Source organism: Chiloscyllium plagiosum, unplaced genomic scaffold, assembly GCF_037043375.1.
Source record: "Chiloscyllium plagiosum isolate Xiang-an unplaced genomic scaffold, Cpla_swu_hap1 HiC_scaffold_43, whole genome shotgun sequence".
Classification (NCBI taxonomy): Eukaryota; Metazoa; Chordata; class Chondrichthyes; order Orectolobiformes; family Hemiscylliidae; genus Chiloscyllium; species Chiloscyllium plagiosum.
The window spans coordinates 25648356-25674584 of record NW_028270181.1 but is presented as its reverse complement, the minus strand read 5'-3'; the positions used below and the strand labels follow the sequence as shown (position 1 = coordinate 25674584).

The window sequence follows — 26229 nt, the reverse complement described above, 5'->3', positions numbered from 1 at the left end:
GCACTGCTGCCTCACAGCGCCAGAGACCCGGGTTCAATTCCCGCCTCAGGCAACTGACTGTGTGGAGTTTGCATGTTCTCCCTGTGTCTGCGTGGGTTTCCTCTGGGTGTTCCGGTTTCCTCCCACAGTCCAAAGATGTGCAGTTCAGGTGAACTGGCTATGCTAAATTGCCCGTAGTGTTAGGTAAGGGGTAAATGTAGGGGTATGGGTGGGTTGCGCTTCGGCGGGTCGTTGTGGACTTGTTGGGCCGAAGGGCCTGTTTCCACACTGTAATGTAATCTAATCAAATCTATCACTGCTGAGTGTTACTTAAAGAGTCCAAGCGACATATTTTTAAAAAATCCACATGCATTACCAAAATTCCTGTGACAGCCTGGAAACAGAAGTGAAAATTAAAATAACAAAACAAAAGCAACCATCAGAAAGCTGAATAATATTTTCCAACTAGTTTAATCTCCTTCCAGGAGATCAGAACATGACTTGATCTGATAAATCAATCAGTATTGAATGAAAGCTTCACTGCCTGAAGGACAGTCATGATGTGAGACTTTCATCTGATGTTCTACCTAGTTACTTAGGATACAAGGGTCCATATGGAAATATTTCAACAAAAGCAGGGAGTTTCTCGGGGTACACTGGTTACCTCTCGACCAACATCAACAAAACAGATTAACTATTCACCTTATTTAAGTCTTGCCATGTACTAACTGGTTACCACATTGTAAGATTAGTAGGGAGAATGATGTTTTATGTTTGGTTTAGTTTATTTATATTCATTGATTAATCTAATAAATTATTCTGCTTAACTATAACCGGTGTAGATTTTATTCTTTAAAATCATTTGATTCTGCTTCAATTCACTTGAAGAAATTCACCATAGGATTGCAAGCAGAATGAAGGTGACTCATTTTTTCTTTAAATTACAGGACAAATGCTAAAGGCCCCTGTGCATCTGATTTCCATTTCACAAGTTATCCTTACTGTGCCTGCCAACACTATTGTAGGGAAAATGTAAAGTCTTCCACATCAAAAACAGCTTACCCAACGTGTAGAGCAAATGTTTGATTTGATTTATTATATGTTGTTTCTGCTTCCCATTTGTGCCTGATACATTAAAGTATATTGTATATTGCTTTAATTTCCAATAATTAGCATACCATAAGACCATAAGACATAGGAGTGGAAGTAAGGCCATTCGGCCCATCAAGTCCACTCCGCCATTCAATCATGGCTGATGCGCATTTCAGCTCCACTTACCAGCGTTCTCCCCGTAGCCCTTAATTCCTCGAGACAACAAGAATCTATCAATCTCGGCCTTGAAGACATTTAGCGTCCCGGCTTCCACTGCACTCCGTGGCAATGAATTCCACAGGCCCACCACTCTCTGGCTGAAGAAATGCCTCCGCATTTCTGTTCTGAAATGACCCCCTCTAATTCTAAGGCTGTGTCCACGGGTCCTAGTCTCCTCGTTTAACTGAAACAATTTCCTAGCATCCACCTTTTCCAAGCCATGTATTATTTTGTACGTCTCTATTAAGTCTCCCCTTAATCTTCTAAACTCCAACGAATACAATCCCAGTATCCTCAGCCGTTCCTCATAATAAATGAATTTCTTTTTGAACCAAAATCTGCTCAATAGTTTGTAAGAATGTTAACTTTAACGTTTACTTACCAGTACATAGGGATGTACAATACATCTCCAGGTCCAACCACTGTTTCATATCCAACAACGTTCCTAAAGTTAGGAAACCTTTCATAATCTGGATTTTCAAAATCCACCTAGATGGGTAACAAAAGAGAAAATCTAATTCAATTACCAAGGTTAAAAAGAGAGTTTTATGTGCATGGGTGAATGTTTGTTTTCTATTTGCACTGAAGTAAAAAACTAGGGGGCAAAGTTTTATGGTGACAGGAGAAAGACTTCAAAGAGACCTGAGGGGCAACATTTTCACACAGAGAGTGTTCATGTATAGAATGAACTGCCAGAGGAAGTGGTAGATGCAGATACAGTTAGAACATTTAAAATACATTTGGATAGGTACATGAATAGGAAAGGTTTAGAGGGATATGGGCAAGTGGGACTGGTTTACTTTCAGAAATTTGGATGGCATGGACTAGTTGGACCTAAGGGTCTGTTTCTGTGCTGTATGACTCTATGCATGAATGCAGTTATCTACCATCGAGGCAAGCCATGCATTTGAATGCTGCACTAGGCTTTGGTTGGTCTTGCCCAAATAAAATAGCTTCCTTTCTTCTCTTGGTATCTCCTTGTTCAGGAAACATTCTGATGTGATTGAATGTGTGCACTACTCACAACCTTGTCTTTTCTGGCGCTGCTCAGTCTATTTGTCTGCTCTTCATCTGATTTTATTTTTCTGTTTGTTTCTTACACTTAGTCACTTTGATGGCTATTTTCCTGTATGCTTATATTTCTTCCAGGTGTCCTAGAACTCAGATGTAAAGAACTGAGCAGATATACAAAAAACAAATGAGATTGTCTGTACTTTTTCCATTTTTCAGCTTTCTTGTCAAAAAGCCAGTTAGGCTTTCTTGTATCAACAGTTGACTGCTTCTCTAGTCTTATAGAATATGGGAATTCTGATAAAGAACTGAGTTGCATTAAGTCTTAAACTTGACCTCAGCAGAGTGTCACTGTTATTCATATTCCTCAATTGTTCCCATGCTTAGGATGAGCTCACAGTGCGGCACGGTGGCTCAGTGGTTAGCCCTGCTGCCTCACAGCACCAGGGGCTCAGGTTCAATTCCAACCTCAGGCGACTGTGTGGAGTTTGCACATTCTCCCCGTGTCCGCATGGGTTTCCTCTGGTGCTCTGGTTTCCTCCCACAGTCCAAAGATGTGCAGGAAGGATGAATTGGCCATGCTAAATTGCCCATAGTGTTCAGGGATATGTAAGTTAGGTGTATTAGTCAGGGGTAAATATAGGGTAATAGGATGTGGGAATGAGTCAGGGTGGGTTGCTCTTCGGAGGATCAGTGTGCACTTGTTGGGCCGAAGGGCCTGTTTCCACACTGTAGGGATTCTATGATTCAGCAATTCAGCATTGAATGAAAGGGCAGCTTTGTTGACTGAGAAAATGATCCAAACTCCCTGAAATATGAAGTTAGAAGACTTTGACCTTTCTGATGAAAAATTAGTCTCTCAAAAATTGGTGTAAAGTGCAGATCAGCTAACCTTTCTACCTCGCTGCTGCTGCCGCTGAGGAAAGCACAGGGGATAGGAATTTTAAGATTTCCCTGGCTATTCTCATGAACAAACAGGTTACATCAAATTAATTCAGCACTGCCCATACAGTAGGAGTAGTGTGCAACCAGGGGATCTGGGTGAAAATCTTTAGAAAACAGAATAGCCATGCTTAGTGCAAGGAGTTCAGATTGTCCTCTTCCTATCAACTTATATTTACACGCTGTCCATTTGGCCCATCGGGTCTGTAACACAGGAACATTCAGCAAACCCCACTTCTGGAATTTCTCTGTAAAAGACTGCAACTTTCTCCCCTTCGGTTGTCTATCCAATTCCCTTTCAAAATCTCTGAATAATAGGATGATATATGGGGAGATGACCAAAGGGGTAGATCTTAAGGATTATCTTAAAGGAAGAAGGAGCATTATAAAGAATTACAGCCATAAGGACTTGGGCAATTGCAGGGACACCACTAACATTAAAATAGGAGATGTTCTACAGTTGGAGGATTGTATATTTTTGGAGCTTTGTAGAACTGGGGCAGCCTATAGCAATATGGAGGGTACAGGCCATGCAGGAATTTATTGACAACTGTGGGAATATTAAAATTGAGGTACTCATTAACCAGCGATCAGTGAGCTTTGGTGATGGGTGAATGGAATGTAATGTGAGTTAATATATAAGGAACAGAGTTTTGCATGACCTCATTACAATACATTTGAGGCTGGCCCAGAGCATATTGCAGTAATCAAGTTTATAATTAACAAATGCCTGGAACTGAAGTTAGGGGGGGTTGGGTGGGGTGGAAGGTGTGATATGGGTAATGTTATGCAGGTGGATAAAGGCTGTCTTACTGATGGTACAGGTATGTGATGATAAATCATCTCAGAGGCAGATATGACACCAAGGCTGTGAACATGTCAATTCGCTCTCAGGTAGCTGCCAGGAAGAGAGATGGTATGGTGGCTGGAAAATGGATCTTGTGATTGAGGAAAGGAACTATCACCATTATCCCATAGGACAATGGGGCTGCTCTCTCATTACAGAGAGACAACTGATGGTGAGAGAAACCTGGTGGCTACCATGCCTCAGGTGAGGGCTAAGATTGAGTAGGTGGGATCTTCAGGGTATATGAAAACAATGGTTTTGTTTTACTCAATCTTTATTTGGGAGGAAGTCTCAGGACTGGATTTTAGACAAGGAACCTTACAATTTAAAGACAGTTGAAGGGTTGACAAAAATGGTGGGAAGATAGAAATGGTGTCCTCTGTGTACTTGGCTATACTGACACCATGCTTCAAAACATATCACCGAAGAACAGCATGTTCTATAAACCAAATGGTCAATTCCTGCTCCTATTCCTTATACTCCTATGTAAAGAATAACAGCTCACTTCGGAAAATTTAATGCCTACTTCACGCAATTACTTCCAATAGATTGATCAATTAGAAGGTGTCTTACCTGGCTCTGTCTGTCACACGGATGATGGACTGGGTATGGATATAAACAATCAAACTGATCAGGTGGGAAGAGAATACAACGTTTGTAACCTTTAATTTGTGCAAAAAAGTTCTGCTGTTCATCATAGTGTGCTGGTGTGACATTCCCTGGAAAAAAGGAAAGAGAAATGCAGTGGAGTAGTAACCTAAGTAAGTGGACAGAAAAAAAAAAGCACCAATTTCACCAGGAAGTACAATTGATGCTCACACTTTTAAATCCAAGTAGTTTACTTCAAATGTTTTTTTTGTGTCAAGTAAACATCAGCAGCAAGCAAATCAACAATCGAACATTTTTTTGTATGAACTAAATTGTATGAATACAATAAAGGCAGACAGGTTTAAATGGCACAAATAAAGTTTGTAAATTCTTGATGCAGTGTGATCAGCCCATGGCATGGACATTTACGCAGAATTTTAGAGATGAAAGGCCTCAAACTCCTCAATTTGATGCTGCTATAGGGCAACTGTGGAGATCTTTCTAGAATTATAATTTTAATTAGGTTGAGCTTTGAATGGCCTTTGCTCACCTGTATTTCTCTAATGACCTAAGAAAAGGGAAACTCATTACTTCATTTGAAGAAGCAGTAGTAATCCAATAAAAAGGTTCCATTGTTGTTTATCTGCTCCTTATGCTTACTAGAGACAAAAAATATCATTTGAAATAAGCTACTTGCAATTAAAGAGTTGGCATCAATTGTACTTCCCGGTGAAATTGTTATTGCATACTTTCCAGTCTGATGGAAGCTTTCCTTATTTTAGGGAATTTTGGAAAATGATCACCATCGCACCTAATACCTCATTAGCAACCTCACTCTTAAGACTCTAAGATAAAGTCCATCTTGCTTGGAAACTTGTCAGCCTGTGGCTTCATCAGTTTGCTTTGTACCATTTCCATCACAATTAAAATTTCATTAAGTTCCTCTCTCCCTCCCAGTTCCTGATTTACAGATGTTGCTAGAATGCTTTCTGTATCCTACAAGTCGAAGACAGAGACAAAATATTGTAAGTTTTCATCTGCCATTTCCTTCTTATCTAATAATAAACTCCCTATTCTTACTCTCTAGAGGACTATCACTTACTTTAGTTATTGTTCTCTTTAAATACCTGCAGAAATTCAATCTGTTTTTGCATATCTAATTAGTTTCCTCTCGTCCTTTAATTTCTTCCTCCTGATTAATCTTTTAGTCATTTTCTGCCATTCTTTACATTCTGTTCAATTATCTGGCCTGCTACTCATCTTCGAATAAACATATGCTTTTCTCTTGTTGGATGCTTCCCCTTAACTTCTTTTGTTAACTACAGATGTGGTTCCTCCTTTTGGGATTATTCTTCATAGTAAGAATATATTTATACTATATTCTGAAAAACGTCTTTAAATGTTGCCATTGCATCTCTATTGATCGATCCCCAAGCCGAATACACTAATTCACTTCAGCTAGATTAGCTTTGATGCACCCATGGTTGCATTTATTCAGGTTTAAAATACTAGTCATAGACTCACTCTTGTTCCCTTCAAACTGGGTGTAAAATTCAATCATTACTGCATTCGCTTATAGGGGTAGCTTTACTCTGTGGTCATTATTAATTCTATCACTTACACAATACCGAACACATTATAACCTGCTCTCTGGATGGTCCCAGAATGTGTTGCTCTAAGAAACTCTCTCAAAAGCATTCTGTGAACTTTCAATCCAGGTCACTAGTGCCAATCTGATTTTATCAGTTTATATGTAGATTGAAGTCACCAATGATTATTGCCACCCCTTTATCATAAGGACCAAATATTTCTTTTTTGTATATTTTGTCCTACATTGTGGTTACTGATCAGGAACCAGTAGACCACTCCTACTAATGACTTATTTTCTCTACAGTCAGTTCTGCTATAATGCGCTAGTTCCATTCTCGTGCAATCCCATGTTATAAGAAAATCGAGTGATAGCAGCACCATTTAAACTAATGGAGCCAGAATTGTGTTGTCACCAATAAAAGATTTAAAACTTCATGCTTGAGAAACAGTGTTCCCAATTCATCAATCGTGCTATAGCAAATTCATGTTAACAAAACACGCATTATAGCAGCACAACCTATATTACACACCTCTTCTCCATCCAAACCGATTCTACATCCTAATTTTTGAATCAAGGTCATTTCGAAGTACTGCATCAATGTGACCCTTGATTAACATCTTCACTTTTGCCTAGCATTTTATTCTTCTTGAATACCATCTACCATACAATGCTCATAATCCAATCCTTATCATTTTGCAGTCACCTCTCTGTAAAGGCTCAATGTGCGTTATCTATTTGCTTACTTTATTATGAATACTATGCAAATTCAAGTACAGAGCTTTCAGTGTTGTCTTGACGAGTTTTGCCCTGATCAGTGCAAAACAAAAAATATGGACTGCACATCCTTTTTTCTTCAGCAGTACCTAAATAAAGTATGAAAACATCATGGTTTTTAAAGTGATGTATTTTATTATTGTGAAGCGATTTTATTACTAGGACAACTGACATGTCAATGAATTAAAGAATTTTTAAGAATCTGAGAAGTTATAGGCTAATACACAAGTATGAATGATCCTGGAAAAAGGTGACTACCAACCTTCCATTCCTACAAGCAGCAAGTTGGATGTGAGCTGGCCCCAGTTTCGCTTTGTCTGTTGCTTGTTAATCCAGTTCCAGTTAAAACCCAGGAAGTCCATGACAATCTTCTTCCCTACCGTGTCATTCAGCGTTTGTTGTAAGTAATACCTGCAATGAAGTGTTGGGGGAAGGTTAGATCACATGGAATACAGGGAGAAGCATTTGATACAAAATTTTGATAGAAAAGTGTGCTGCAAGGCTCAGTGCTGGGTCCAATGCTTTTTGTCATTTATATAAATGATCTGGATTTGATTTTGGAGGTGTGGTTAATAAGTTTGCAGATGACACCAAAATTTGTAGTGTAGTGGACAGCAAAGAAGGCTACCTCAGAGTTCAACATGACCTTGATCAGCTGGGCAAATGGGCTGAGGAGAGGCATTTGGAGTTAAATTTAGATAAATGTGAGGTGCTGCAGTTTGGTTAGGCAAATCAGGGAAGGACTTATACATTTAATGGAAAGGTGCTGGGGAATGCTGCTAAACAAAGAGACCTTGGGTGTGCGTTCACAGTTCCTTCAAAGTGGAGTCGCAGATAAACAGGGTATTAAAAAGGCATTTGGAACAGTTGCCTTTATTGGTCAGTATAGAAGTTGCAAGATCACGTTGCGGCTGTACAGGACTTTTGGAATAGTGTGTTCAATTCTGGTCTTCCTGCTATTGGAAACGATATTGTGAAACTTGAAAGGGTTCAGAAAAGATTCACAAGGATGTTGCCAGTGTTGGAGGGTTTGAGCTACAGGGAAAGGCTGAACAGGCTGGGGCTGTTTTTCCTCCAGCATCAGAGGCTGAGGGGGTGACCTTATAAACGTTTATAAAATCATGAGGGGTAAGGATAAGATGAATAGCTAAAGCATTTTTCCCAGGATAGGAGAGTCCAAAACTAGAAAGCATAGATTTAAGATGAAAGGGGAAAAATTGGAAAGGGACCTAAGGGATGACTTTTCCACACAAATGGTGAAATGTATGGAATGAGCTGTCAGAAGAAGTGGTGGAGGTTGGTACAATTACAACATTTACAAAGCATCTGAATGGGTATATGAATACAAAGGATTGAGATGTTAATAAGCAAAACCCTGGCAAATGGGACTAGATTAATTTAGAATATCTGGTCAGCATTGACAAGCTGGACTGAAGGGTCTGTTTCCATGCTGTACATCTCTATGACTCTATTGCAACCTAGGACTTGCTAGAAGAGGGAAGGAAAATAAGATAAGGGAATAAATGTACATACATTTTTAAAAATTCATTCACAGGATGTGGAGGTTGTTGGCCAGGCCAGTACTTATTGTCCATCCTTAATTTGCCCAGCAAGCAGTTGAGAGTCAACCACATTGCTGTTGGTGTGGAGTCACACATAGACCAGACCAGGTAACCATGGCAGATTTCCTCCCATAAATGACATTAGTGAACCAGATGGGTTTTCAGACAATCAGCAATGGTTTCACAGTCTTCATTAGAGTCTTAATCACAGACTTTTATTGAATTCAACTTTCATTATCTGCCATTGTGGGATTTGAACCTGGATCCCCAGAGCATTACCTGGGTCTCTGGATTAACAGTCTAATGATAAGACCATCACCTTTCCCTAAATAAAAATTGACACCTTAGAGTGTGTTGCAGACTGTATTCTTTCTCTCACTGTTATTTTTGCCCCCACCCAAACATGAAGACATTTTATTCTGCATCTCCATTCCCCAAATATTTACACAGATTTACTTACTGTTGTTTATAGTACAGAAACTAGCCATTGAACCTATCTGGTCTATATTGGTATTCATGGTCCCAAATAAGCTGTCATTCGCACTACTTCATCTCACATCAATGTGACTTTCTAATCTTTTCCCCTTCATGTATTCATCGAGCTTCCCCTTAAAGATATTGATGGCATTCACCTCAACTGCTCTGTGTGGGGGCCAATTGCTCTTCTTTCAATAACATGCAGCATTTATTTAACATCTTTCAACGTCTTCATGTACTTTACAGGAGCAAATTTGATAATAATTAGTTTGTCTAAAAAAGCTTCTCCTTAATTCTTTACTAGATCTTATTTCCATGGCCCAAAGGTTTAGACTCCCCAGTTAGTGAAACGTCATTCCTACATCTAGCCTATCAAATCTCTTCATAATTTTAAAGACTTCTATCAGGCCACCTCTCAATCTCCTCTTTTCTAAAGAAATAACTCCACACTGTTTAATCTTTTCCTCCTTCACATCATTCCTTAAGCCACTTTATTGATAAGCATCTGTCCAAACAGCCCCTTTACTAACAAATTTTGTGTAATAATATTTCTTACAAATAATATTAATTACAAATTTTGCATAATACCTTGAGGCATTTTATCATGTTGAAGGCACCAAATTAATACATTATAATGAGCTCTAATTAAGGTACAGAAGAAGAAAAGTCTGGGGAGAAGGATTGTACTCAGAAAATAATTTGACAATGATCTTTTATCTTTCAAGGTAAAGGTTATCTGAAATAAGATTCCTGATCGAACTCAGAATTAGGCAAAGTAGAACTAGTCCAGGTCTATAAAGAACTTCATAAAAAGGCCCAGAAGAGATATTTTAATTAAGTGTCAGGGAATCACTATTGCTCTCTGTATTGAGCACAATGAAATACATCTTTACTGCGCTGTTAGGCACAAACTGTCCAACGTCTATGTAAACCATCCCTGGTCCTAGGCAACACCAAGGACATTCTGTTCAGTTGGCATCAAGTCGTTGCTTGCTTATTCCCAAATGTCATCCCTCTGGTGTGCTGATCAATATTTATCCTTCAATCAACCTAACGAGAAAGACATTATTTGGTCATTATCTCATTGCTGTTTGAGGTAAAGTTAGCTGCTGCACTTCTTATATTACAAAAGTCAATTCATCTGAACTTTAATGCATGTAAATTGCTTTGCAATTTCCTGTGTTCATGAAAGGGAATATATACATGCACATTTTTCATCTGTCTTGGCTCCTGACTCTTGACATTGTTTGATATCAGTTTCCCATCAACCCAAACTTAAATGGTGTCCAAAACTAAGCCAAGCTTCAAATTTACCAATGGAAGGGTCTTCTTACCCCTGTAATACTGTCCACCTCTGCCTTTATCTTCATCACGTGGTTTCCATTTTTGCCAGGCTCCCCCAATCCAATCAACTCCAAACTCCAGTGCCAGAGACAGAGGTGGATTTGCTTTGCCACTGGACATGATCCAGAAATATGTGAATTGCATTACTGCAGTTTGAGAATTTGAAATTAGTTTTAAAAGTCAGGAAACAAATTTACTGATTCATCCCAAACAACTGCAAAGCTGTCAGACTATAGGGGAAAAAAATCATCAGAGACCTTGTAATGACCGATTTGTGATTCCAGTCCTTCATCGTGCCCCCTGAAGTAGCTGATAAAACTCAGTCAGGCACGAAGGTTGGCAAATAATTCTTTGCTTGCCAGTGATGGACAATCAAATCGCATGAATGTGGGATGGTGACAGATTACTCACTGTCAAAGCACTGTGAAACTCTTTACTTGAGAAATAAATTTCCCTGTACCGCAAGGATTGCATTGGAGCTTAGACAGAGGTTCACCTGCCTCTCTTTTAATGCATCAGGGGAGACCAAACGCAAACTTAGAGAATGGTTCACCGATCATCGCAGCCGGGTCTGCGTGGACCGACCAAACCTCACAGTCACCACCCATTTCAATTCCCCGAACCACTCCCTTTCTGACATGACCATCCTTGGTCTCCTCCATTGCCGAAACGAACCACAGCGCAAATTGGAGGAACAACTCCTCATCTTCCACCTGGTCACCCTATAGCCCGGAGGACTCAACATTTCAAATAACCTCCCTCCCATCCCCCGTCTCCCTTCCCAGCCCTTTCCTCTCCCTTTCACTGTTCCCTACCACCAACCAGATTCATTCCTCCCATTGACCAAGCAAGTCATACCCTCTACCTGTCTTCACTTATCACCACTTCACTACCCTGCCCCTGCCCCCACCATCCCCTTTATCTGCAGCTCCCCTTACACCCACCCCCCTGTCCTGAAGAAGGGTTACACCCGAAATGTTGACTTCTCCACCTCCTGATGCTGCCTGGCCTACTGTGTTCTTCCAGCCTCTTGCCTGCCTATTTTGGATTCTAGCATCTGCAGTTTTTTTCTCTCTTTTCAATGCTCCTGGCATGAAAGATTTTCCAAGAAGCTGGAGCAGTGCATGTTAGCTGCTAAGCCTTTTCAACCGACGTGGAGTGTAATTTAACATTCTTTCCATGATTTGGGTGAGTTGCACTCAGAATCAGAGACTTGCTATGATGTAAAAGGCCATTCAGCCCATCATGTCTACATGAACTTTCAGAATGAGCATTCTGTGTCCTGTAACCCTGCACATTATTTCTTTAAAAATATCAGATACTACCCACTAGAATGTCCCAAGTGAATCAGTCTTCATCACTCTTCCAGGCAGTGCATTCCAAATCTTAACTAACTGCTGCATGAACACTTTTTTTCTGACTTTGCATTTGCTTCCTTTGCAAACTTCTCTACATCTGTGTCCTTTTACTCAAAATACTTTTACAATTATGAAGAGTTTTGTCCTATCAACTCTGTGCAAACCACTCATGATTTTGAAAACTGCTATCAAATCTCCTCTTAACTTGCTTATCTTCAAGGAAAACTGTTCCAACTTAGCGTCATAACTGAAGTTTCTCATCCCTGGAACCATTCTCATAAATCTACAATTTTCTACATAGTTTTCCCTCAGCCCAAGGTCTCCACATTCTTTGTTGTGCGTGGTACTGACAAGGCTGACATTTTATTTTGCCATTTATTAATTGCCTGAATTAGTGGCTTTGTCAGCTATTTCAGAGGGCAGGTAACAGTGTACCACATTGATGTGGACTTGAGTTACAAGAAAGTCATTAAAAGTACAGATTGCCTTTTCACAAGCTTTGTGGGCATTTTGACTGGTCGCCTTCATGTTTCCAAATTTTCCACAAGTTATCTTAAGTTTGCAAATTGTGGCATAGGATTTGCAGTCGTGGTCCAGTGATGCAAGTCCATGATCGTACTCTGCATTGGACAGACTCTGGTACTTTGAAGGTACTCCCGCTCTCAGTGTTAGGACAGGAGAATCAAGCTGTTTCAGAATTTTCTCTAGAATCTCTACATTATTTCAATTACAGTACTTCTGATGAGTTTTCCTAGAGAGGATAAACTTCAAATTACAGTAACAGGTATGACTAGTGTTCGCTGTTGCTAGAAGGGCATGGCAGATGTAGCTTTACAGCTAATTTACATTGAAGAGAGGCTGTGCACAGGAGTAGTCACATCGGCTTCACCAAAATGACTTATGCTTGAAGCACAAAACTCAACTAAACAAAGACTTATACTCCAGAAATGTAGTGTCAGCACCAAGACTGCACAAAGAAACATGGGGGGGGGGGTGAAATCATTCCACAAACTCCGTCAACATTCTTAGAAAAGACAATGGAGTAAAAACACTAGATAATGACTAAATGTGATAGCTAGTGTCTGAATAACAATTAGGTTTGAAATATTTTTTCCAGTCAGGAGAGGTAACTAAAATAACCAAATAATGGGAGATAAGCAATAAAGATGCAAACCCACACATGGCAGTCAGGTAGCAGGTTTCTTCTGTTTGAGGTGGGAACACTGAATAACTTCCAAAATGAGTCGATGGTAGTCATGATTTGGTGTTGGACGGGGGTGTACAAAGTTAAAAATCACACAACACCAGGTTACAGTCCAACAGGTTTAACTGGAAGCACTAGCTTTTGGAGCGCTGCGCTCTGAAAGCTAGTGCTTCCAATTAAACCTGTTGGACCATAACCTGGGATTGTGTGATTTTTAACTTTACAAAATGTGAGTCACCTCTGGTGCTGCACAAAGTGGGTAGCTACATACAAGAAATACCTAGAATTAGTGCCCATCAACAAGGTTGCAGTTTCCTTAATTTTACCAACCATTCAATCTTTTAAGAGTTAAAATGAATGGGAGAAGATTTGTAGCTCGGGTGCTCGTTGCTGTGGTTCTGTTTGCCGAGCTAGGAATTTGTCTTGCAAACGTTTCGTCCCCTGTCTAGGTGACATCCTCAGTACTTGGGAGCCTCCTGTGAAACATCACAGAAGCGCTTCACAGGGGACTCCCAAGCACTGAGGATGTCACCTAGACAGGGGACGAAACATTTGCAAGACCAATTCCCAGCTCGGCGAACAGAACCACAACAGTTAAAATGAATCTCATGCATATTTTTATCAAATGTTTTCTTTATCTGTTATCAGTATAACGGGTGAGCATAATGCAGCTACTTTGATAGTCTGCTGATTAATGGTTTATGGATTTTGTTTTGTAAGTGCTAATTCATTTCACTTGTGTTAAAGTTATCTTGACTAAATGGAGCTGACAATCATAAGATGCGAGTGCAAAAAAGTGAAATAAAGATCTTGCTTGCGGGTAGGTCAGGATTATGGTGATATGTGATCAAATTTTTTTAAAAAACTAAACAAGTTAAATTCATATTTCTTTCAAGGAAATTTGCTGTTCTGAACTACACAGAAATCACAGAACAGAAATTGCCCAACTGAGCCAACTGCTAATGCTCCACATGTCTCCTCCCATTCTATCTATTACATCTCAGTGTTTTACCCTATCTTTTTATTCTACTTTCCCTCGTGTAGAAGCACAGGACACAAACTGTACAGAAGGTGGCCATTCAGCCCATCATAGCCATACTGGTTCTCTGCAGCAGTAACTCAGCTATTCCAACTTATCTGTCACTTTGTATTTGTCTTATTTCTTTTTGAAAGGCTCTAATCTAGGCTTTTCAAATCTTTTCATTTGAGGTGCCTTATTTCAACTGTGTATGTATGGGTGTGTGCATGCATGCGCAAAAGTGAACAAATATCAGAAAGATGAGGTTTGGCGCAGCGATAAAAATGCATTTAAAAATTACAATACAATCAATCGATAATTTAAGTAAACAAGTAATTAATACAAATAACCACTATAACCAAGAGAAACAGCTTACTAGTAAAACCTTGTTTTCCCTTACTGGTTAAAAAAACAGAGCAAGGAAGAAGCAGACTACATCCCTAGTCTTGATTATTAGAGAAGGGAACTGGGGCTGAACTAAGGAGTAACACTGACCTTGCTTCGACATTTCAAAGGGATAAATACAGGGAAGTCTTGGTAAGGTAGCGCAGAGAAGGTTCACCAGGCTGATCCCAGGTATGGAGGAACTATCTTATCAGTACAGATTGAATAGGTTGAACCCGTACACACTGGAGTTTAGAAGACTAAGTGGTGACCTTATTGAAACATACAAGATTCTTAGGGGACTTGACAGGTTAGATGCAGAAAGATTGTTTCCCTTTCTGGGAGAGCTTAGGACCTGAAGGAACAATCTCAGAATAAGGGGTCGCCCTTTTAAGACAAGAGATGAGGAGTGGTAATGTTAGTTTGCTCTCTCTCCATGGATGCTGTCTGACCTGCTGTGATCTCCAGCATTTGTTGTTTTCAGTATAGATTCCAGCATCTGCAGTAATTTGCTCCTACAAGAATTTCTTCTTTCAGGGCTGTTTGAATCTGTGGAATTATTTACCGCAAAGGGTTTTGGAGGTTGAGTCATTAAATAAATCCAAGTTCAAAATAGTCAGATTTTTAATCAGTAAAGGAATCAGGATTGGAACAGGCTGCAGATAACAGGAACTGATAAAAGACTTTACCATTGGCTATTATGTGAATTGAATTATGCTGAATCATTCAGGTTTGCTAAGAGCTAAGATTGCCGGAAATCAGTCACTGCTGTCTGTACCAAATAAGGATGAAAGATTTTGCGCACAGATAATCCTAAATAAGGCATACACTTAGCACAGAGAGCTGTGTATAAAGCAGCCTAGGAGACCCCTGACTTTTCAGCAGGACTTGAAAGAATAACACTGAGAGGTACTCTACATCAGGAGATGCAGTGAAGATATTGAGAAGAGTTCCAGCCTGGCCAGCTGCAAATTCTTCTGGGTAATAATACTTGGGGTGAGTCACAGAATCCAGGGCAATGAAAGACAGTGATTGAGATATCTCTAGTAGTTAAAAGCATTTGTTCTTCATTTCAGTATGTAATAAATTAAGTTTTACAGACCTTTGAGAGTCGCTGTTGTATCTTTGTCTATGTATATACTGTTGTCTCTCGAGACAGGCAACACAGGAAATTGGAGCTGACGACTGTCAGATCAGCAATGACCTCACTGAATGGCTTACTTCTGTTCTTAAGTCTACTGGAGTGGCAAACACTCCAAAATGGTCTTGGCAGAGGTCAAAATGAAAGTGGAGGTTGGATGTAGTTGCCTTTTAGTCTAGGATTTCCTAATCTCCCAGTCTGTTTTCTGAGGGGTTTTCTTTAAGGGAGGATGGGAAGGAGGAGGGAAAAGGTGTATATGCCTGGCTTACTCAGTTTCAGCAGTTGGACATAAACTCAGTTCTCCTCTCACAACCTCCCTCCTACACAGCTTCACTCCCATATTCTCCCTCTCTCTCACTCAAACACATGCTGCACAGAACTGGAAGGCCTGCTTTGGCTTTTTAACTGCAGCCTTTCAGGGGCCAGTGCCCACAAGGTCTTGCCTGACTCCCAACTCATTGCTCAACTCTGAAACAATTTCCGCGCCCCGTTTGATAAAGTCAAGCCCCAATCTCATTGCTTCACCCACCTAGTAGGAACCCTGTCTCTAGCAGTCTGCCCCAGTGGCTGCAGGCTCACTGCCATTTTGTGAGTCCAGTGCTCAGGCTGAAATGAAGGCAGGGATAACAGTAGAAATTGCTGGAAAAACTCAGCGGGTCTGGCAGCATCTGTTGGAGACAAAGCAAACTTAATGTTTTTGGTCCAGTGACCCTTCTTCAGGACTGTCTGTAGCTCGGAAAAGGTTGATATATATGCTGAAGATGGAGTGGGAAGAAGAGGATATGTGAACAATAGGTGGAGATGGGCCTAGGGAGACAACTGTGCAGACAAAGGAAAGGAAAGATTGGGCAGGTAAAGGTCAGCCTGAGAGAATCAATAGCTGCTAATCGGGAAAATATTCACTGAGCTTTGCTGAAGCACTGCATCAAGCTTGAGTCTAAGATGTTGGCTCGGGAACATTGTGTTGAAGTGGCAGGCAACAAGAAGCTCAGGATTACTTCTGAGCACAGAATGCAGGTGTTCTGCAAATTGGACGCATGTTTTGTATGAAGGTAGGAATATTTGCACAGCTTGCAGCTGTTCCAACTAAAAGGCCCATCAGCAGCAAAGGTTTTACAGAAATGGCCTCAGTTGTAAGGAGCAGTTGCTTACAGACTTTTCCATACCCCTCCATGTAGAATCTTGGTCAAGAGTCAGATAGGACTCCTTGGCAGGCTGCACTCTTGCCTTTGGGCCAACCGTTGGACAAGTCTGCTCTTATCTATTTGCCTCAACCACTTCCTGTGGTAGTGAATACCACATTCCAAAACCAAGTAAATAAATTACTCCTTAGTTCCTGATTGTATTTATTACTCACTATCCTGTAATTACAGTCCCTATTAACTCTTGTTTCTGAGTAGCTCCAGTATTTTCTGTTTATTTCATAATTGCAATATTCGGAGCAATTTGATTTTCATTCCTGTTGAATTAATATTCCCTATAGGTACATCTCATTTATCTTGTTAATCTAACTGCATACTGCTGCTCTCCTGTAATTCTAGATGGCTTTGTACTTGGAGCCTGTTAAATTTCCTAGAAACCACTAAGCCTTTTGTTAACAAGAGCTTACTCTGATTAAATAAAAACATCAGAACCTATTTGGCTGCTTCCAAGGTCACATAGACCTGCCTTCCCAGCCTCTGGATCCTGTCACTGGTGATGGTTCCACCCTTCCTTCGCTCACCTAGCTTCTTCCTGACTGGGGTCCTCCTCTCACTATCCTTCCTCCCATTAGTGGTGCTGGTGACTAGCCTCCATTACTGACCTTAATATCAAGGTTGGTGGGAAATAGCAACAGAGGGCTACTCATTGGCAGATGATGTGTGGCCAATTGCTCCCAACTGATGTGCTGGCAACTCCTGCTCCAAGCTGTAGGTACCGATTCTACTGACTAGTACATCAGTTCACATTTAGCGATGTCAAAATGCCACTTAACTGCCCAGTCTGTTGGTTTTCTAATCTCTTTTTGCACTATGCTGTATTCATCCTCAATCTTAGCTACAGCATCCCACCATGCAGCAACTCCCACCCCATCCTGGGTTTGATGTTAACTGCCAATTTCACTACTGATTAACTTGCTCTTAAGTCCAAATGTAAATTATGGCTGATAGAGAGCCCAACAGAATGGGGACAACCATTTTACTTTAACTGAGTTAGCTTGCATGCATATGATTGTCCAGGATGGGTCTGTGCAAGTCAATAACATTATCTGAGTTCGCAACCTGCATCACACCAGGAAGTTTCCAAATGGATGGCCAGCGTTGCTGTGGTAACTCTGACAACAAAGAAACAAAGAAAACCAAATGTGGAAGATCATGTTCCTGTTTAAGTGTGGAAAGTCCAGAAACTCAACTTTTGTTTGTTAAATCACACATTTCAATGAAGCCATTTTGTGAAAACTGAAGGAAAGATCAATAGTAGCGAATTATTATTTAAATAAAAACATCCTGAGTACAACATAATCACAAGTGATCTGGTATATGCAATGAAACGATCAGACCAGAGGATAGTACGTATGTAGAATGAGCTGCCAAAGGAAGTGGTGGAGGCTGGTACAATTGCAACATTTAAGAGGCATCTGGATGGGTATATGAATAGGAAGGGTTTGGAGGGATATAGGCAGGGTGCTGGCAGGTGGGACTAGATTGGGTTGGGATATCTTGTCAGCATGGACGGGTTGGACCGAAGGGTCTGTTTCCATGCTGTACGTCTCTATGACTCTAAGTAGGCATAAAATCAATGCTATAGCAACCACTTGAAGAATATTTTCCATTATAAAACTTTACACTATACAGTAGAAGAGGCAAATACATGCTTTTGTGACAGGGGCCTATAAACCTTTTACTAAGAGTCAGAAAACTGTATTAGCTTGGAATGAGTTGTTATTAATTTGTATGGCTGGGAAAGCTAGTTTGATAACGATGTAAAGGTTAACAATCCATTCAGGTGGTCCAGTGTGAACAGTGACATCACTGGGACTAGATATCTCAGGACAGGAGGTCAGGTTGTGGGTGATGGCTTGACTTGGATGGCCACAGTCACAATTCGGGCTGTTCCTCATGTTCCACTGGTAGAATAAGTGATCACAGCTTTCCCTGCCCATCCTCAGTGGGTTGAGGTCGTCCAAATTTTCCGTAGACCTTCGTAACCTGGGACTAGACCATTCGGACCAGTCACTGTGTAGCACTGGGGCAGGGATGTTGTCAGTTTACATGGCATGAGGTGTGTTGCAATAGGGACTTTGAGATTTCAGACCAATGCATGGATTTTGATTTTAAGGCCCCGTAACAGTGAGAGTGCTACCTCGCTGACAGCTGGTGATCTTTCTCGAGTTGGATGTTTTTGCAGACATCAGGCACTTCAATATATGTTACAGGAAGCTATGCAAGCTGTGTTGGGCTCAATCTCTTATAATCCTCATGAATTCCTGGAGATGGATATCTCCCATATTAATGTGGTGGCTCCTGAACCATATAGTAGAGCGATAAAATGCTGTTGGTGAACTAGGATGAGCGAAGCAGTTCCTGGTGCACTGGCTCTGCTGTCCCAGGTGGTAGTAAACAGTGTATAAATCAGATTCACACTGGCCTTGACCTTGGCCCCTTAGAGGTGTGGCCACCAAATCTTCACTTAATACTGTATAGAGTCTAATATTCATATAATAAAAACCCAGATGTAAGCAGAAACATTTAGAGGAAGTATTAGAACTAACAAACTACAGTATAGAAGAAGATTGAACAGGTTAGGATTCCTCTCTTAAGAAATAAAAAGGCTGAAATGTGACCTATTTGAGATATTTGAAATTGTGAATGGGGTGGACAGGAATTATTTATGGGAGAAGCCAAAACTAGTGACCTTAAATACAAGACAGTGAGTAATAAATACAATCATGGAATAAGGAGTAGTTTATTACTCAGTGGTTAGAATGTGAAACTCATTATCACAGGAAGTCATTGAGGCAATTGGGTTAGAAGAAATTAGACAAGTACACAGGGTGAGAGAAGGCATACCAGTTGAATTACTCCTCCAGACAGCCGTTATGGACATGTTGGGCCAATTGGCCTCCTTTCGTACTGCAACCATTCTATGAGTATCAAAGATTCATTTATGATCAAAAGTGATCGCGAGATATTTTGTTGCTGGAGCACAGCTGAGTTATTGGTCACAGAACTGGATACTAAGTTCTTCCCAGAACTTCAAATTATGCAGGTAGAAATATGAAAGCACAGTCTGGGCAGCATTTCGTGGATGTCTCTACTTCTGATGTAGCATTTCTGGTAAGGAGACAGCAGCCTTCAACTAGCCCTCCTGTTAAATTAAGTTTTCTAACCTGAAAACTTGCAAACTATTGCTGTCAAGATGGCAAGCTAACTCAGAAACTGGGATCCTCCACTCAAGCAGTTAAAAACCCACTGAGTGATATATACCAGAAAGGCCCTGCTTTAAATCACTGCTCTGGTGGCATTAAACGATACATTGATTTCAATTATTTACTGGAGGAAGGTTTGAAAACAATGCTTAATGGTTAACTGGACACCACTGCACTTTGACATGGGTCAGGCAAGACTAGGCTTAATTGTGCCAACTCAATTACTCAAATAGTTTGCATTATTCTTGTTTGTCTGGTCTCAGAGATGATGTTTTGAGGAAAGTATCATTATTCTCATGAAACACAGTTCAAAATGGTTTAAATGATTTAAGAAGACAGGGGATAAACCATCTTAAAAATGATGTGGAGGTGCTGGTGTTGGACCGGGGTGGACAAAGTTAAAAATCACACAACACCAGGCTATAGTCCAACAGGCTTATTTGGAAGTACAAGCTTTCAGAGTGCTACTCCTTCATCAGGTACTTAGTGGGGCAGGATCATAGGTCATAGATTTTATAGTAAATGATCAAAGTGCATACAGCTGAGGCAATGTATTGAACAAACCTAGATTGCTGTTAAGTCTTTAATCACTAGAATAAGGTTGCAGGTTTCGATTCATTAACATGTAAATCCCAGAACTTTCGAGTCACATTCCTGAGATCATTTAAGGTTTTTATAAAAAGAAAGGTGACATCTCAGCTCAGACAATACATTAAAGAGTCTGTCTGTATCCCAGCCTGGTTCTATTTCGAAGTAGGAATTGATAAGATGTCACATGGAGTGACTGCCTACTGACTGCATGATTTTTGAACAAAGTAGAGTGTATGTACAAATACAAATCTGCAAATGCAAATTCACCCCATATAGTGTGTGTGTGTGTGTGTGCAGTTGTGCGTGAGGGAATGAGAGAGTGAAAGTGAGAGTGAGTGAGAGAGAGGGTGAGAGAGAGAGAGAGAGTGTGTGTGTATGAGAGAGAGGGAGACAGTGTGAGTGTGTGTGTGTGTGCGCGTGCATGCATGTTTGATAGAGTGCGTGTGGGAGTATATGCCTGTGACAGGGTGTGCGCGTGAGTGTGTTTGTGTGTGTGTGTGTACATCTGGGAGACAGAGTATGTATGAGAGAGGGTCTGTGTGAGTGTATCAATGTGATTGTGTGTAAGAGTGTGTGTGAATGTGTGCTTGTGTGTGAGTGTGTGTGAACTGTATAGTGTACTGGGGTCACCTGTAATGTGGGTCAGGCCCTCCTGAAGGAGGGCTCATGCCTGAAACGTCGATTCTCCTGCTCCTTGGATGCTGCCTGACCTGCTGCGCTTTTCCAGCAACACATTTTCAGCTCTGATCTCCAGCATCTGCAGTCCTCACTTTCTCTTCACCTGTAATGTGACATGAACCCAAGATCCTGGTTGAGGCCATCCTCATGGGTACCGAACTTGGTTATCAGCCTCTGCTTGGCCACTTTGCGTTGTTGCGTATCCCGAAGTCCACTTTAGAGGATGGTCAATCGAAGATCCCAGGCCGAATGTCCCTGACTGGAAAGGAACATCCCTGTCTGGCGAATTGTTGCGTGGTGTCCATTCATCGGTTATCGTAGCGTCTGCTCGGTCTCGCCAATGTACCATGCCTCGGGGCATCCTTGCCTGCAGCTTATGATATAGACGACATTGGCTGAGTCACTTGAGTGCCTGCTGTGCAAGTCTTGGGTGGTGCCCCCCTCCGCCACCTCCCGTATATTGGTAGTATCCATGTCGACACTCTGACACGTCTTGCAATGGATGCCATGACAGAGTTGTACAGTGTTGTGGTCGATGTTCTCCTGAAGACTGGACAGTTTACTGCAAACAATGGTCTGTATAAGGTTTGGCAGTTGTTTAAAGGCAAGATGTGGAAGCATAGGGAAGATCTTGGAAAAATGCTCATCCTCATCGATAATGTGTTGCAGGCTGCGAAGAACATGGTGTAGTTTCTCTGGGAAGTACTGGACAACGAAGGGTACCCTATCAGTCATTTCTCATGTCTGTCTCCTGAGGAGATCATTACAGTTTCTCACTGTGGCACATCAGAACTGGTGATCGATTAGTTGAGCATCGTATCCTGTTCTTATGAGGGCATCCTTCAGGTATCCGTCGTGTTTCTCCACATCTGAACAGAGCCTGTGTATATATCGGGCTTGTCTGTAGGGGATGGCTGTTTTAATATGTTTAGGATGGAAGCTAGAGATGTGCAACATCATGAGATTATCCATGGGCTTGCGGTAGAGTGAGATACTGAGGTGCCCATCCTTGATGGAGATGAGTGTGTCCACAAATGAGACAGACATTAAATAGTAGTCTATGGTAAGTCTGATGGTGGGATGAAACTTGTTGATATCACTGTGTAGTTGTTTCAATGACTCCTCACCATGGATCCAGAGGAATAAAATGTCATCACTATTTCTGGTGTATAGTATTGATCGGAGGTCCTGTGGAGCAAAAAAAGTCTTGTTCGAACTTGTTGGCATATATGGGGTACACATTTGGTCCCCACAGCTGTTCAGTGTACCTGGATGAAGAACTGGTTGTCAAAGGTGAAGACGTTGTGGTTGAGGATAAAGCCGATGAGTTGTAGGATGGTGCTCGGAGATTAGCAGTTGTTGGTATTGAATGCTGAGGCTGTTGCAGCCATGCCGTCTTTGTGAGGATGCTGGTGTAGAGTGCTGAAACATTCACTGTGATAAGGAATGTTCCTGGTTCGACTGGTCCATGGGTGCTGAGTCTCTGTAAGAAATCTGTAGTATCACGACAGAAGCTGAGGGTCCCCTGGGTTCAAGATACCCTTGACATAGCCAGAGAGGTTTTCACACAGGGTTCCATTGCCTGATAATGATGGGATATCCAGGTTTGTTGGCTTTCTGTATCTTTGAAAGGCAGGCTTCAGAAGACTCTAATCTCACACCTCTAATGCATTGTCTAAGCTGAGATGTCACCTTTTTTGATACGTTATCTTGGAAATATGACTTAAAAGTAGTTCTGGGATTTACATATTAATGAATCACAAGCTGCAACCTCATTTCTAGTGATTAAAAACTGCAATCTAAGTTTGTTCAATACATTACGTCAGCTGAATGACACTTTGATCTTTTAATATAAATACTGTATCCTATGATCCTGCCCTAAAGGAGCAGCATTTCTAAAGCTTATATTTTCAAATAAATCTGTTGGGACTATAACACGGTGTTGTGTGATTTTTAACTATGTTAAAAATGAACGCATGGTATAATACAAGTGTATTCACCTTTCGATGAGACTGTAAACCAAAGTCCTGTCTCCCCTCTCAAGTGGATGTTAAAGATTATATGGTATTTTTCAATGAAGAACAGAAGTCATCCTCCATATACACTTATCAACATCACAGATTACCTGCTCATTATCACACCTGTCCTTTTAAAATATCCCTTCTCACCATCCAAGGGCTCAAAAAGTCCGCCATGGTGAAATAGCTATTTTCCTGTACACCTTTCAATTCAGTGTCCTGTTTTTGTTATTTACAATGTGGTCTTCTCTACAGTGGGGAAAATCTTAAAAGTAAGCTGGGTGATTGCTTTGCAGCAAAGTGCCTTTCAATCCAGAAGTGCAATCCTACGTTTCCAATTGTCTGTGATTACAATTCTCCATCTTGTTCCTATTCTAGGACTTTTCTGTCTTTGATTGCCTGTTGTGTGGTAATGAAGATCTAACCAAGCTTAAGGAATAGCACAGCATCTTTAAGCTTGGCATTTTAAATTCTTCTGGATTCAACAAAGTGAGTTCAACAATTGCAGATCTTAACATACGGTCATATTTAGTTTCCTTTTTCCGAGCTAGTTTAATTTTTTAATATCTTTTTCCCTCTTGTTTGCTTTCCAATGATTCTGTAATTGAGAACTCCTTAAGGTACATAATTTTATTTCCTTACTAAGAGTCATAGAGGTCTACAGTGTAGAAACAGGCCCTTTCACCCAACTTGCTCAAGCCACTCAGTTTTCACAATTAAACTAGTGCCATTAGCCTGCATTTGATCTATATCCCTCGATACCTATCCCTTATTCCAATACTACTTTTTTGCTTGATGAACCCTTCTGTCATTTACTCTCTCCTGTCTTCCATCCTATTAGAGACTTTCCCTTTTGTTCTTTTTTCCACCTTCTCCCCTTTCAGTTTCTATTACATTTCAAACTTCTCCCAGTTCTGATGAAAATTAATTGAGCTGATATGTTAACTGTTTTTCTCTCTCCATACATACTACCAGTTCTGTTTAGTATTACTCACATTTTCTTTATTTTTGTTGCTGCTTACGGGACCTTACTGTGTGCCATTCCTCCTTCATTACAACATTACATTTCTACTTTTAAAGTGCTTTTGGACCTCCTAACGTTGCGAAAGACACTACATTAATGTAAGATTTATTTTTGTATTGCCTAGGGTCAGAGTTTTTCAGGCAAAATTAATATGTGTACCTTACAAGCATTGCATTCAAGTATTTAAGTTGTGCAAGTGCTTCAATTGCTCAGTAAAAGGTCTATGGTTCATGCTTTACCTGTTGTCACCTTGATCGATTTCACGAAGTTTTTCCACAAACTCACTGAATTTCATCTCTTCCCTCGTAGACTTTGGCTTGAAATTCTTGAAGTTAACCATTTTCTTTTCATCATAGTACAAGAACTTGTGCGTTTTGGCAACATAAACAGAAAAGTCCCCATCTCCAATATTCTCCTGCAAGTATTCCAGGTCCCATTTCAGTGCTGGGTACACAAGGTTGGTATCTGTTAGCACTACCGGCTCCTGGAATAGAAAAACACCAACAGCACAATGTAGATTTCACTGAAGCATATGTGCAAATTATACATTATTAACCCTTTACTCATTTCGGTGCCATCTCTGCAAAACAAGCGGACTGAAGAAAAATTTGTTGTAACTCCAAAATGTACCAAGGATTCTTTATAATGAAAGACGTTGTTTGTTTGTTATAACATGCAACAACTTGTTGTCTGAAACACATCACCTTATAACACAGGTAGTAACAATATGGCAAAACAGGATGAAACAAGAACTTACATTAATGCACAATATCATCAAATTGACAGTGAGGAGTGCAATAATTGTGGATGCTAACAATTCACTAACAACTAATCAGCAACATAAAGGAGATGATTTGTGACACACTGAATGTAAGGTAACACAAAGTTATCTTGTTGCAATTTACAATTTCTTAAAAGCTTAGACAGGGCAGATTCAGGAAGAATGTATCCCCTGGCTGGGAAGTCTAGAAACAGGGGACAGGGCATCAGAATATGGGACAAGCCATTTAAACTAAGGTGAAGAGGAATTTCTTCACTCAGAAGGCAGCAAATCCTTGAACTTCTCCACTTCAGCAGGCCATGGCGTTGAATCATTGAGAATACTCGAGGCAGAGATCAACACAGATTTATGAATTCTAATAACATCAAGAATATAGAGTCATAGAGCTGTACAGCATGGAAGCAGATCCTTCAACCCAACTCATTCATGCCAACCAGATATCCTAAACTAATCTAGTTCTGTTGGACCCAAGGGTCTGTTTCCATGCTGTACATCTCTATGACTCTATGACTATTTGGCCCATATCACTCTAAACCCTTCCTATTCATATACCTATCCAGATGCCTTTTAAATGTTGTAATTGTACCAGCCTCCACCACTTCCTCTGGCAACTCATTCCGTACATGTACCACCCTCTGTGTGAAAAGGTTGCCCCTTAGATCCCTTTAAAATCTTTCTCCTCTCACCTTGAACCTATGCGCTCTTAGTTTTGGACTCACCTACCCCAGGGAAAATATTTTGTCTATTCTTCCTATCCATGTCCCTCATGATTTTATAAAGCTCTATAAGGTGAACCCTCAGCCTCCGACACTCCAGGAAAAATAGCCTCAGCCTATTCAGCCTCTCCCTATAATTCAAATCCTCCAACCCTGGCAACATCCTTGTAAATCTTTTCTGAACCCTTTCAAGTCTCGCAACATCCTTCCTATAAAAGGATCCTGTATTCAATGCACTGACCAATAAAGGTAAGCTTATCAAATGCCTTCTTCACTATCCTGTCTACATGCCACTCCACTTTTAAGGAACTATGAACCTGCATTATTCAGCCATCCTCCCCAGGACCTTACCATTAAGTATATAAGTCCTGCCCTGATTTGCCTTTCCAAAATGCCACACTTCACATTATCTAAATTAAACTCTATTTGCCACTCCTTGGCCCACTGGCCCACCTGATCAAGGTCCCATTGCGCTTTGAAGT

General features: G+C 40.7%; 1 protein-coding gene across 2 annotated transcripts in view; it reads right to left on the bottom strand.

Moving 5' to 3' along the window:
• The window catches only part of hif1an (hypoxia inducible factor 1 subunit alpha inhibitor), an 89978-nt gene that overhangs the window by 7892 nt on the left and 55857 nt on the right, over positions 1 to 26229 (bottom strand). For both annotated transcript variants that reach the window (XM_043678746.2, XM_043678745.2), the window contains exons 2-5: positions 24490 to 24734; positions 7306 to 7454; positions 4664 to 4809; positions 1673 to 1779 (exon numbers count right to left, since the gene is read on the bottom strand). In XM_043678746.2, the coding sequence (XP_043534681.1) occupies positions 1673 to 1779; positions 4664 to 4809; positions 7306 to 7454; positions 24490 to 24734 (647 nt within the window). The remainder of the gene's footprint in view (positions 1 to 1672; positions 1780 to 4663; positions 4810 to 7305; positions 7455 to 24489; positions 24735 to 26229) is intronic.